The following is a 14,094-nucleotide window of genomic DNA, read 5'->3' as shown; positions in this document are numbered from 1 at the left end:
GCTGGCACTTGGTTCTTTTGAAAACTGAAGTGCAGGACCTACCTCTTCTTTGGGCACTTATCTAAAACCAGAAACATTTTGGGTTTGAAATAGCTTCATAAATCGGATTCTCTCTGCCCTACAGCTCCTGCCATAGGACACCAGACTGTTATGAGACACGAAAGCAAATGCTGTGCCTGCTTTTGAAGATGCTGGTATTTTCTCCCAGATGACCTTTTCATCAGCACACAGCATTTCAGTGCTTGTTCCCCACACCCCTAGTTGTTTGCTTCTTTGGACAGTGCTGCTGCAGGGCAAGGGTAAGAGCAGATCTTGATTTAGGAGGCCAGGAGCTGGGAGATATGCGGGCTGAGACAGACTAAAAAAGCAGAAGGGAAGGAAGGCTGAGAATCTGCTCGGAAGACTAGAGCTAATAATTCCACACGGCTATCAATTTCTTTATATCTTTAAACAAATTCCTGCAGTGACATTGCAATGTGATTTATATGCAGCCTGAAAGGAACATTATACACTGTACACAAGGCCCTGAAAAATATACAGTGAGGCAGACAAGTCTGCTGCTAAACTGGAAATAAACATTTCCCACAAAAAAAAAAAATCACACGAGGTCTCCAAAGAATCACCCTGTTCCTTTAGCTTTGTCCCTGACTTTTGTAACTGTTGTTTTGCATTGGAGACAGTTGAGAAACAAACTGAGCTAAGAGCACTCAAATATACTTCCTTTACAAACAGACACATAGTTGGGTGTATATGTTTGAAGTCAAACATGCCTTCCTGAACTGGGACTTCAGAATATGCTTTTCCTCACTCCAGAAGTGGATACAGACAAATCACTCTGGAAAACAGCAGGAAGGGCTCTACCCTCTTTCTGGACTTGAACTAAGACCCCGTGAGCGGGTCTGCACCGCTGTTCATCGTCTTCCTTGAGTCAGCTTCCAACAGGCAGAAACTCTGCTTTGTCTGCTGAACGTATTCAAGATTAAAAATGAGCTGACAGGGGGAACATAAAGATCTCAAGAACTTCCCTGTCTGTCCCCTGCCTGAGGCAGCAGGCTGGGGGACACGAACTAGGGCTGTGTTGTCCAACCCGGCACTGAGAAGTACATTGTAGTGATTTTCCTCTAACTGGATGTTGTTGTTGTTGTTGCTGCTGCTGCTCTGACTGTTCCTGTAGGCAGAGGAGCTGCAGTGTGGTTTTCACCCTAACTCTTTACTGAGGACTGTCCTCCCACTGAACACAAGGCTTCAGGACTGGCAAGTGCTGCGAAGTTGCCCACAGTAGTGGCTTTGGGAATACATTCTGGTTACTTGATAGTCACAAGCTGCGTTTGCATTCTCTTGATTTAAAAATGTAGCAGGGGATCTGAGGTCTGTTGAGAGAGGACCTTTAGAAGGAAGCACACAACGGGTCTGGGAGGACGGCTCCTTCCCCTGCACCCTGGTCTGGGCTGTGTCTGAGAGCAGAGCGGAGTGCTCTCGCTGTAGCCCCCTTTCCATTACTTCACTCGGTGCCACTTCGCTGCACCTCGACTTGTTCTGGGCCAGCAACAAGTGGAGGAACAGCAGGAGGTGTCCCCAGTCTCAGCTGTCCCTGAACTATGTGAGGCTGTCCAAACACTTGGACTATTTGCAGCGAGAAGCCTGCCCACCCATTTGGGTTGTTTCCTCCCCCTCCCTGTGATGGAGCCCGGCATCAGACCCACCACTGCTGCAAATCCCCATGGCTCGCCAGCTGCGAGGACCTAAATAGGCCCGACCAGATTTCAGCCAGCTGGAGAGCTGGCCTGGACAGTTGTTCTTTAAGCAGTTCGCCTGTTTCTGCTATTTACTGTCAGCAGAGGCAGTCAAATTCCCCGTTGGTGACATCAGTGCAATGTTCCCAACCACCAAGCAGGGGACGTGGAGAGAGCGGCCGGCGTCTGCGTGGGGTTTTCTCTGCACTGCTTCCCCCAGGGCTGGAGGCAAACACAGTGGTTACTTGGCCGTGTCTCTGCCCAGCACTTCCCAGCACTGTCGGCCACAGTGGGAGCTGGGGCAGAGCACCAGAACCTCAAGCAGCTTTTGAGGTTCTGTGCTTTGCACTAGGGAAGTGAGACAAGATTAGTGGCAGCACCACCTTGTGACCACCTTCATGGCACACCCCACCAGAAACGTCCCAGTGCCTCCCCAGTGATGCTGGCAGGTGAACTGGGACACCTCGGATGGGTTGGTAGGGGCAGGAAGGCCACAAGCACGTTATCATCAGCACAGGCACTGAAATGCCAGCAGCTCTGAAATCCCTGAAGCAGCCCCAGCAGCAGGAAAGCAGAGCAGCAGCAGCAGCACCCCACTGGCAAGCATTAAACCAGTGTCCCGGTGATGTAAATGGAACGAACCATCTGCACTTCAACAAGCATTTAACCACTGCAACCAAAGGAGTAACTGCTGTGACAGAGCAGCAGCCTGTTCCCTGACGTCTCCCCTCTTTCCCTGGTCTGGAGGGCCCTGCTTTCCCAAACACGATCCCGTTTGCACCTACCTGGTGTTTTTTATCCGCTGTGGGAGACGATCTGGACCGCGTGTGCACGGGGACACACCCCTTCCTCTGCCGATTGTCGCACCTGTCGAGCAAATCTTCCACAGACACTGACTTCCCAGATTTCCTGGAGGAGGGTGTTTCGAAGCCCTGCTCCTGCTTCCCAAAGCAAGGCTGGCCCTGCAGGCCCAGCGGGTCTGTCTGCGTGCCTTTGGTGAGCTCCGTTTTGGCCCTGTGATCCCAGCACCGGTCTGTTTTGGGGCGGCTCGTGAGCAAGCCGTCCCGGTGCCCTTTCTTCTGCTCATCTCCGCTCACATCAAAGCAGCCCACGAGCCCGGGAGGAAGGGTAGAAGACATCCGCCCCGTCCTGCCTACCCGCTCTACCGACTCTCTGCGGCGATAGAGGTTCTGGTCCTGGAGGGAGTTCATGCTGGAGGCAGAGGAAAGGCTCTGGCTGTCTGGGCCTCCCGCCTGCAGGTAGGAGCTGTGGGAGCGCTCCCTGAGCAGCCCGACGTCCTGCGAGGACGGCCGCTTCCCCGTTTTGCGCTCGATGTAGTCGGCGAGGGCGTTCTGCTGGAGCTGCTTGAGCTCCGGCTTGGAGAGGCTGGCCGTGGAAGAAGCTTTGCTCTCCTCAAAGATCTTCCGCCTGTCAGCCACTGTGCGCTCCGGGAAGATAAAATTCAGGCTTTTCTTCTGGAAGGAGAAAGGTGATGGCTCCCCATCAGAGATGCCCACCTCGTTCATCTTCTCCGGCTCCGAGTAAGAGCGCTTCTTCTGCTCCGCTGTCAGCCGCTTTCGGCCCCCGATGCGCGAGACGTGCTGTGCCTTGGTGTAGTCCAGGGCAGAGAGGCTGCCTTCCGTCGGCGTCACGCTGTGCCTCTCCTTCGGGGTGTGGGGAGACACCGCTGTGCTCCTCACGCCCACGTGGGCCGAGGCAGGCCGCTGGGCTGTCCTCGTGGGTGTGCTCCCAAAGGGGGGGCTGATGCGGCGGAAGGAGGTGGCCCGCAGCACCCGGGACTGGGCGTCTTTGATGCTGTTCCTGTAGGCCCTGTTGAACGGCGTGTCCAGCTGCGACCCGTGGGCATCCTGGACGTTGTCCTTCCAGAGGACTTCCTTCTCAGGCTCCCCTCCCAGCTGGAACGTGCTTCTGCTCCGTGGCAGCGGAGCCGCCCTTGTTTGCACCTCGTTTTCAGCAGACGGGCTGTAGAACTCACTGCACCTCGTCTGCTTCGCCGAAGCTGCCATCTGCAGCTCCACGCAGTGCCAGTGAGCCTCGTCCAAATTCCCATTCCTGACAGAGGGGCTGGACACCCTGCCCAGCTCCCCGAGCAGCTGGACGGGCTCGCGGGAGCCGAGCTTGCAGCGCGTGTCCTCCAGGCTGTTCAGGGAGCTCTTGGTGCTGGGGGGCTGGCTCGCCCTGCTGGGCCCGTAGTGCTGGCCGAAGCTGGGAACGCCAGCGCTGTGGGGCCGCTGAGTGCTTTGCTCTCGCTGCTCAAACTTGCTGACCTTCTCCAGTACAGAGCAGCGGGACTTGATGGGGTCTGGCTTTCCGTAGGGAACGCTCTGGGTGCTGCTAGAACTGAGCCGGCTCCTCCCAAAATCAGAGGTTTTCTGGTGCTGCGGCGAAGGGGGCTCTTCGTATTTTGGCTCGGCAGCATGGAACGGGGCCACGCTCGTGCCCTCTTCCTCCTGCCTCAAAAAGGCCTGCGGGTCTGCATCACTCCACTGTTTGGGCCCCTGTCCCCTCTGGTCCTTCTCCTCTTTGCTGCCGCTGTTCAAGAAGGACAGCTTGGCGCTGGCATAACCCTCACCTGGCGGTGTCTCCTTTAGCTCCGAGCTGCTTTGCCTCCTGGCGCTCTCTGCGATGTTCTGCAAGGAGGAGAAGCCGTACTGCTTGGCCTTGCTGTGCCCCCACTGGTGGGGAGCGGCAGCGTCTCTCTCGTTTATCTGCGTGTTGCCATTTCTGTCCTCCTGGGATTCAGCCACCCAGTCCTCTCTGGGCTGGTAAGGGCTTCTTCTCTCACCTGCATCCCTCGGCTGGGGCTGCGGGGCTTGCAAACTGTGTTTGGAGGCCTGGGCAGTGCTTGCGGTGTCGCGGTTGCTGTGTGCCACCTTGTAAGGTGGCAGCAGCTCCTCCTTCCTCGATGTGCTCAGGTAGACTTCTGGGCCTGCCGTGTTAGGAGGTTTTTGCTGGACAAGCTTGGCTGCGGCATCATGCTTCCTCTCAGCGGCCAGGGGCTGGTAGAAGACGGTCGACCTGTTTGCAGTGCTTTGGTTTCCATTCTCGTCAAAGCCCAGCGTGCTGCTGGCTGCCCCTTTGTCGTACGAGACGGGAAGAGACGCAGAGTAGCCACTTTCTTTGGCCAGAGCTGGATAAACCATCCCGTTACTGCTCGCGGAAGGCTGGGGCACCTGGGCGTAGTGCGGCTCTGGGGAAGGCACCAGGTAGACCCCTGTAGGCAGCAGGGGCTGCCCGGGCTGGGAGTAGCTCTGCTTGGGCTTCACTGTGGGGCTACTCTCGGGGCTCTTCTCCAGCACCGTGTGCAGGTGCCCTTCTCCGAAGTGGCTCTTGAGCAGCGGCCCCTGGGAGTGGGTGCTGGCAAGAGGCCAGGCCCCTTTCGACTGGGTTCGGCCGGGCTTGTTCAGATCGAGGCCAGAGCATGAGCTGGGCCTCTCGTGATGCCTGATGGCCGCGTAGCTGTCGCTGCGAGCGGGAGGCAAGGGAGGCCCCTTGGGGGGCTGGCTCTCACTGTCCGAGGAGCCCTGGGCTGGCTGCGCCCAGGAGGGAGCCGCGTTGCTCCGGCTGAAGCCGTGGAGCCTGCCGTGGCCGCGGCCGTCCAGCGGGGCCCGGGCCTCGGTGCTGGGAAGCAAGGCAGAGGACTTCACCTCGTACTCCTCCGAGATCCCTCGCTGGGCGTCGTAGACCGTCTTGACGTACCTGATGTCAGCCTGCCTCATCCCCTCCTGCGGGCCGCCCCGGGAGTGTATGCTGTCTGTGGAGCAGGAGTGCTCCTTGCCGAACGGCGGGGCAGGGTACTCGGGGAGGCTGGAGTTGGTGGAGAAGGAGCTGTAGGCCGAGTCTCTCTTGCTGTGGAGGTGGGAGAGCTGGTCGATGCTGTTGGTGGATTTGGCTGGGGACAGGTGGCACGGGTGGTAGCCAGGGGAGGAGTGCTCCAGGCTTTCCATGCTGCCCCGGGAGCTGTACTGGTCAGGACTCCTCCTCAGATAGCCATGCTCGTAACCAGAGAGATCGCTGGTTGAGGAGCTGGGGAAGAGCGAGAGAAGAGTGAAATCCCACTGTGAGCGGAGGAGAGGCACAACAACTTATAAGTGAGCTCAGAAGCAAGATGTTTAGCTTTGAGAAGTGCAGATGAAAACCCATATTTGGGCCTTGCTCCATCCCCTGTTTGCAGTCATCCCAGTTCACAAAGAGGAACTGCTTGACATTGCAACACATGGCTCTTATTTACCACAGCGGGGAGGGAGGAGGGAAGCACAGACAGAAAGACAGGGCATCTCTGGAGCCAGGGAGGATCAAACCCACCCATCAAACCTATCCTAAGCACTTGGGAAGCTGAATGAGGGCCGATGCCACCGAGGAGGAGGAGAGGAGTTCGAGAGGAGTTCTGGGGGGAATCTAATCTCTTCCTTTTTTCCCCATTTCATTCCTTTTTATGGAGATGAAGGCTATGCCCTGGCAGGCTTCCTGGAAATTCAGCTGTCCCGAGGATAGTTTGTTTGCTGCAAAAAGAGTAAGCTGACGAGACAGAGAAGAGATGCATGTGTTTGTGCGTGGAGGCAAGTGGGGGGGGCGACAATATTAAGGGTTTAAAAACAGCCCCCTCACCATGGCACTCCGCAGGTACAGGGGCACCTTGGCACCTGCTCCGAGAAACGTCAGTGTTGACAGAGGATTCGTGGCCTCCAGAGAAGTGTTCAGAAAGAAGGATGTTCAGAGATCTTTCTATCAGCTGGAAGGGAGCTCCTTGTGCTGGGTGCAGGTCTTGTATACCTCACACGGGGACATCACAAATTTCTGCGGAGTTTCCCCCTGGCTAATCTCTCCTCCCAGACTCCAGCAAATGCAGGGAGGATTGTGGAGTGTAGCCCAATGATTTTGCTTTCCCTCCCTCTGTTCCCAGCTCCCCTCCTTTGGATACGGCTCTGTCTGGTTCCCTGTGCAGCTACAGGTGCCTTGCTGGCAGAGCCACAGGAAAGCAGCAGGAGAGGAGAAGCTGCTGTCCCACACAGGGCTCTGAGCTGCAAGCAGGAATGGAGCCTGGGGCTGCCAGGGTGCAAGCTGCAGCCTCGGCTGGCAGAAGAAAGGCAAGCTCCATTTCTACGTGCCTCACCATTTTTATGTGCCTCACCCTGCTGGGGTAACAAACCCAAAACTGCTTCATGCAGCAGGGCAGCTGGGGATGCACAGCAGCCCTAGGACTTAAGGTGCCTTTTCTGGTTTATTCATCTGAATGCACCACTAAATGTTTAACAAAATATTTAAAAAATCTCCCTGGCAATGCCCGGTGCAGCTGCGGCCAGCTGGCCACTAGGTGTTCCCCGTGCTCCTCTTCAGGCTCCCAGGAGACAGCCAAATGCTCTGCCAGGAGCTGTGGCTGGGAAGCAAAGGCCTGGGGTGGGAAATGAATACACCACAGGATGATCTGCGCCGAAGGCCAGTCAGGAACATACATTTGTTCTGTAACCACCCGCTCACTTTTTTTTAATGCCACGTTTTCTCTTTCCTCCCCTCTGCCCAGGCTGTAGAAGAAGTGAGGTTTAAATCCCGGTGGCTGTAAGGAGAATTTCCTGCTCCCCAAACCCTTCTGCTTTTCCAGGGAAAATGTTCCAAGGGCAGAATTTAAACTTGTCCTCTCCCCCACAAGCTGGCCCAGGGCTCAACACCAAGTACCTCAGAGGGGCCAAGGGGTTTGTCTGCCCTGGGTGCTCTTCTCCCTGTACTGAGCACTCCTTGCACTGGGACCGCATCACTGCTTCTAGTCTCCCTCTGCCACAGCCAAAGCCAAAACCAGAGGGCCTGCACCCAACCTTCATTTACCAGCACTGAGGTTACTCGTTTAGACTTCAGGGGGCTGACAAAGCACCGCGCTGACTGCCTAGTTATGGTAAATCTGACCCCTGCAGAAGGGGATTGCCAAAAGCAGGAAATCCCTGGCTGAACTTCTCACCCTGGGAGTACTGACAGTGATGCAATGCTGCTGGAGAGCGGCTCGGCGATGCTGATGGGTGCAGCAGCCCTGCTGCCAAACCTTTATCTTCCTTAATAGGTTCGGTTTCATGTTGGATTTCTTTTCCCCTGCTGGGGAAATAAATTTGCTGTGTTTCTGCACGGGGACACTTTACAGGACGCACAGCAGGACTCCAACTCCTGTATCAGTACCCAGAACCTCAATGTGCTGGCAGTGGGCTCCCATCTTGGCAGGAAGGGGAATTTTGAAAGCAATTAATTGCATAGGTGTTAATCGCCTCACAGAGCACTTAACTGAGAAATACACATCTGCTTTATCAGGGTAACCAAAGAGGAAGAGAAACCCTCCTGCCTCCCATCCTAACCCTGTCTGTTTGTAAACCCACCAGCTGTATGGAGGCAGATGGTAACATTTTGCCATCAAATCTTTTGTCCCCTTCCTTCACTCCTGAGCCCGAGATGTAGACTGTGACCCTGCAGTCAGCACCACCAAGACAGATCCTTGGGTACGAGGCAGAGCCTCCCCCGAAGGCAGTGTGACACTGGAAATAAAGACATAGGATTTGTGGGATGGCTTAGAAGCACGCTAGCTTGGGAGCCTGATTCTACACCCACGTAAGGTATGTAAAAAGAGGAAAAATAAGAAATGAAAAAAGCTGATGGCTCTACGCCTCTGGCTACATGCAGCACAGGACCGCGGCTGTGTAGTGCTTACCTGGAGTGGTAGGACTGGGGCCAGGGGATGCCAAGCGTGCCCTGAGATATTTGCATCATGCTGGGATCGGGTTGGTTCTCCGCAAGTTTGGTTGAATGCCAGGAGTGAGGTCGGCCTGAAGTTTCACTCCGCCTAGGTAAAAGCAGAAGGATTTTGCATGTAAACAGCAGGCCAGCTCCTTCAAGGAAGAGGAATGTGAAGAAACACCGAGAGGCATTTAAAATTGCTACCGCTCACTTCTGTTCACTGCTACATTTTTGTCTTTCCCGAGCGAATCATGAGCCATTCCCAGCACTCACACCACACGTCCCCCCTCGTGTTTGCAAACCAAAGAGCACGGGCAGACAAGCATCCCCACGCAGCAGTTCAGGCTGGGCTGCCTGTGGGACTCCCACACCATGCAGCGAGCAGGCTGGCAGCATGGGATTCCTACGGATGCAGAAGGAGCGCTTTTCTCAAAAGGTTCCCTTCATTTTGAAGTGACTGCTGGTGCAGTCATTGAAAGGATCACATGCCACCAGGGGGTGGAAGCCCAGACAATGCTGTTTTGATCTCTCCTGGGTGCTTATAGAAATGCAGGACGAGATGTGCCAGCCAGGTGCCGTGCAGCCAGGCAGCTGTCCTGCTGCTGCGTCCTGCACAGCGCAGCCAGCCGGGGGCTCTGCCAGTCACCGACACTAAGAAGGCTTCCAGCAGCTCTCAGAAGAAAAAAAAAACACAACCAACAACCTCATTTCAAGTACATAATGGTGCAGTGGAAAGTCGAAGCAGGGGTTTAGCAATCAAGTACCCTGAATGTGCCGCACAGACTCTCCTCTGCCCCAGCCTTTGTGCTCGGCTTTAATCCTCCCTGTTTTCCATGGGGATCGCTCCCCTGCTCTAGCACGCATCCCTGCAGTTTCCAACTCTTCCTGCAAGAACGAGGAGCAGTACTGGACCTGTGTAGCACCAAAATCCCAAATGTGACAGCCTGAAGGTCAACCTCGCCTACTCCCATAAAGCATGAAGCCAAGAGGCGCTGACACATCTTCCAAGTCCTTGTCTCACCGAAATCTTCACAGTGCAGCATGTCCTGAATAATGTAAACAGACTAAAATGCCCTCTGCAGATATAAAACACAGGCCAAAAGAGGACTCTCCTAGCACTGCCTGAGACTGGGAAAAGAAAGGCTACGGGAAAATGTCCAAGGCAAAAACTGCTTGTTAGGGTCAGACCGCGTAGCGGCACAAACTGACATTTGCACTGACTGATGTTCTGCTCCACAGAGTTGCGTTGGCAGACACTGAGAAGCAGAACCACTTCACCAGGAGGTTTTCCATGCAGATTTCAGAAGGGCAAAGCACTCCCTCATCATCAGATAGAAGAACAAAAAAGGGACACCTTTTTCCTTTCACCATTTGTTGTGACAGATTGTGTTAAGGAGAGCTGAAGTGGAGGTTTATAGGGGGTGAGCTGAACCAAGCACCCTTTTACCATTTCATGTGTAGGTGTGTTTAAAACAGAGCTCTCTCGTTATGCTCCTTGCCCCAAGAAACAAGGAAACTTGCTGGCAGGATGGAAAGCTGACAAAACTGTTTATTACAAAAACCCCATGCTTTTGCCTTCTCCGTTGCAGAGATTTAAAGACTTTCTTTGTACTTGGAAGGAGTAAGAGCCCCCAGCATTAATCTTTTACTTGTGAAAGCACAAGGGATGATCACAAGCAAAGCACATTAGCCCTTGATTTGATCAGTAAAAAGCTTCAAGGAGTAGCAGAGCCAATCCTCTGAGCCGCAGATATTTTAAACCCTTTTGGCCAGTATCCTTGTAACAATACAACACACGGAGGGCGAAGCTGTGAACTGAAGTCAGAAGACATGCCGTACCAGCTCAGCGCAGGATAACCTTGCATTGTTTCCACACCTACCTGATCCTGGAAACGTGGATTAAGGGTAACCGAATCTTAGCCGAGCTTAAGCCAAGAGAGGAAGCGCCGCAGTACACATGATCTCCGGCTCATGTTGCAGACTCACGCAGGTGATCTCTGAGGAGGAGGCAGGATGGAGGTACGCGTGCACCGAATGGCAGAGACTGAGGGCTTGATCCAGTCCCCCTGAATCAGTCAGGAGACTGCCCCTGACACGGAGCTGAGGGCTGGAGAACGGCACAGCCTTGTCTGCGTGTGGGTGTCTGGGGAATGCCAGAAATTCCTACCTTCAGCCTCCTGTGACACCTGAAAATAGCACCTTGCTTCACTCTGCTTCCTTAAGCTTAGTTTATAATTAGTGTTATTATTGCCCAATAAGGGAAAAGGGCTAGAACTGGAGCGTAACACAGCAGTGAGCAACGCAGTGTCTCCAGAACAGCTATCTCCCATTAGGGATCTGGGGGGAGCTGAACGTGGTTCATCTGCCAAGCTTGCAACAGCTTCTGGTTACGCTGGTGCTACTGCAGAGCACAACTGTCAGGAAGCAATTAAAGGCAGCGCACGATTAAGCTCCTCTTGGCAAGTGGGGCAGAACTGCTCTTGTAAAACCCACAGTGTCAGATCCTGATTCATCCCAGACAAACTGGCTGAGTGATAAAACTTGCAAATGCAGCAGCTAATTCCTGACTTGAGTGAAGACATAAATAATTAGACCTTTAATTGGTACAAATTTGGTATAGCTCAGTTGCCTTCAACAAAACCAGGAGCAAGAGCTGACACTGTTCTAGATCTGTAAGATTTCAAAATGCGGAACTTTATTCATAATAATAAACCACCCCATCCCTTATCCTTTATACCTGTTCCTCAAGGGTTACACCTGTACTATACTTGCAAAAGAGTTTGGACAAACATATTAGTAAAAAATTCACTTCAAACGATGCGGAAAGTGATCCCTCAGTTGTAAATGCCCAGGCTGGAAAAGAGACCCCTGGTTCCTCACGGACACCTCCAGTGATGAGGTAACTTGGGCATCCAGGTCAGGCTGGTGCCCCGACAGATGCCTCGGAGCAAAGATACTCGGGGCAGGCAGTGGAGCTGATGCAACGCTGGCAGCTAACAGGTCCTGCAGCAACTTTAACACTGATGACATACCAGATACTGCCAAATTCACACCGTAAACTGGGAGAATGAAGAGAAAAAGAAAGCCTTTAATCTTGCCCAGCTGGTGTTATCTGGGTGCTCCTTCTTCCTATCCTTGTCACGGCGGTTTCAGACAGAAATGTGACCGGCACATTAGCAGTCTCCTCGAACACAGTCTGGCAGAGGCTTGATGCAGTCTGGGCTGCGAGGACTGTACTGACATTTCTGAGGTCCGTAGCAGTAATAGCTCTGCACCTTTCTCTTATTAGGAAGAACTGAGTGTGTTCTCCTCTGTAATCTCTGTAGAAGATTCTTTTTATGCTTTGTATGCAAAACAGTTATGGAAGCGTACACTTTATAAGGATAGCTTGGCACCAACTGCAAATGAATCAGCACCTAAGGAACAGCCGTCAGCTTTCTTCACAGTGTAACAAAAAGGTTGGGTTATGTTTTTCCCATGCTTACAAACTAAAACCATACAAAGCAACACATTCAGTGTAATTTCTGTTCTTTATGAGCATGTACAACCTGAGGGCTTTGCTTCAGCCATCCTCCAGCTGTGTCCTCCGAGAGCTTCTACTTCTGTGCATGAAGGCCCACCTTAACTAAAGGAGGCAATTCAGCTTTTTCAAACTGCCATTTTCTTTTTTTCTTGCCTAGAAAAACTTCCATTTTCCTAAACCTCCAAATAGAGCGGCTTTGAGGGAAAAAAAAAGGACAAAAAGCTGTTCTAACAACCCCTACAGACTCCAGATTTCTCACAGCTGTCTTCAAGTCACCAGCAGCCTGCTGCACGCTTTGCCCAAGGCTGAGGAGCAGTGCAGCAACACCAACCACTGCTGCCCCGACAGCAAGAAGTGCAGGTGGATGCCCACTGTTACGCCCAGTTCACGGGGACCAGTTTTTATGGTAGGATGAAAAGCAGGAAGGAAGCAGCTTCCTCCCCTGCCTCACAAAGACTGACTTAATTTTCTCCTTGCAGACAATAAGGGGATGTAACTCAGCCTTTTAGAAAGCTAATGACTGATAGCCAGTGAGGGGACGTTGCAGCTGACTGAGTAGCAGCTCTGAGTTCTCCATGCCCCAGTAAACCCACCTATTTTTCCTGCAACTCATCCACAGTGCTTGCAGGAAGTTAAGTTCAGCAGTCACACGCCTGGCAAACACATCATCTAAGTCGTCGTCTTTCTAACTACTGACCTTGTGTGCATTTTGTCCCTGTCCCAGCAAGCTTCAAAACCCCCCTCAGCAGAGAAATGGGCAACACTGAAGAGAAAGGCATCAAAACTAATCAAGAAAAGTAGCTTTCCTGGAGGAATCAAGCTGTGGATGCAGGCAGGGGCAGTGGTCAGTGGGAACCCATTCCCCATGATCAGGCAGATGGGAAGAAACGAAGAGATCTAATGCCAGCAGGTTTGCTCTGTGCCATCGCAGCCATCCTAACGCGTTGCTGCAGTCCCTGTGCCCAGCTACTAAGCAGGAGATGAAGGAAAAACTAAAGCACTCAGAAGCCTATTAGGATTTCAGCAGAGTGAGGCCACAATCTACTCAAAGCAACGTCGCTCTTAATTAAGGTTCAGGCATGGTTCTAAAAATAAGCATAACAGACGAGGCCAATTAGGAAGAAGTCGGGCCATAATGGCATCAGCTTGGTGTGTCTTTCACTGGATCTGTCTTTTTAGGCTCACAGAGCCCTTCTGGTAAATTCAATGGCAGAAGAGATGTGGAGTGTGCTCTGTTCCTCCATGATTTTCATTAAAATGAGGAGAACTCATTAGAAAGACATGAAGTATATGAAATGGTATTTCAAGTCATAAATCTGGGGCAACAGAATCTCCTCACTTGTAAAGGAAAGGGAGAGTTGCACCCCTCACCCGTCTTTATGCTCAGATTAAAACTTTCCCTAAGTAAAATAGAAATAATAATAAAGCATTGAAAAAAAACTTATGTCAGGACATTTAGACCAAACGTGTGGACGCAACCTTCTTTTCTGCAGTATGTTCCTCTCTGCCCCTTCCAGAGCACATTTCCCCAGACAAGGAATCCCCCCCGAGCATATCACAGCTTTTAGCAGTTTTGGTCTTTAACACACACACACAGAAAAAACAACTCGAGTACCATATCCCAGCTGAGTTCAGCACCCTACCCCGGATCAGTCCGCTCTCATTCCTCTCTCAGACACCTTTCCCAGTGATGCTGTCTCTGCTTGTTGCTCCCAGCCCACATCAGATGCTATTTGTTTTTTTCCCTCTGACGAGCATCACTTGAGATGTCTGGGTTGCATCAGACGTGGCCTTGAGCTCTGTGTCTGAACTGGCAGACAGGCACTGAGGTCCCTGAAGTCTCTCAGGGGCAAGGAAGCAGAGCATCAGAGGCTAATCCTCACATTTCCTACCATTACCATCACCAACTCTTTGGGACAAGCTCCGTTCCAGACCACCATGGGGAAAAAAAAAGCCCTGGGTGAAGGCAGAGATAACAACCACATACGTGGATGTATGGACAGATTCCTTCTACCATTCTTCTCAACTCCACAGGCAGGACGCAGCCTGTCTGCCTTCCTCTTCTGCTAGCACCAAAAGCAGACAAAATAAAAATAAAAATGAGGA

At 52.6% G+C, this 14,094-nt stretch overlaps 1 protein-coding gene across 7 annotated transcripts in view; it reads right to left on the bottom strand.

The window, feature by feature from the left end:
• SHROOM3 (shroom family member 3) overlaps positions 1–14,094 on the bottom strand; it is a 139,051-nt gene that overhangs the window by 12,847 nt on the left and 112,110 nt on the right. For all 7 annotated transcript variants that reach the window (XM_082759424.1, XM_082759427.1, XM_082759429.1 and 4 more), the window contains 2 exons: positions 8,440–8,571; positions 2,519–5,780 (listed from right to left, as the gene is read on the bottom strand). In XM_082759424.1, coding sequence (XP_082615550.1) covers positions 2,519–5,780; positions 8,440–8,571 — 3,394 coding nt within the window. The remainder of the gene's footprint in view (positions 1–2,518; positions 5,781–8,439; positions 8,572–14,094) is intronic.

Source organism: Aythya marila (assembly GCF_965140915.1).
Source record: "Aythya marila genome assembly, chromosome: 4".
Lineage (NCBI taxonomy): Eukaryota > Metazoa > Chordata > Aves > Anseriformes > Anatidae > Aythya > Aythya marila.
This window is presented reverse-complemented; position numbering and strand designations above follow the sequence as displayed.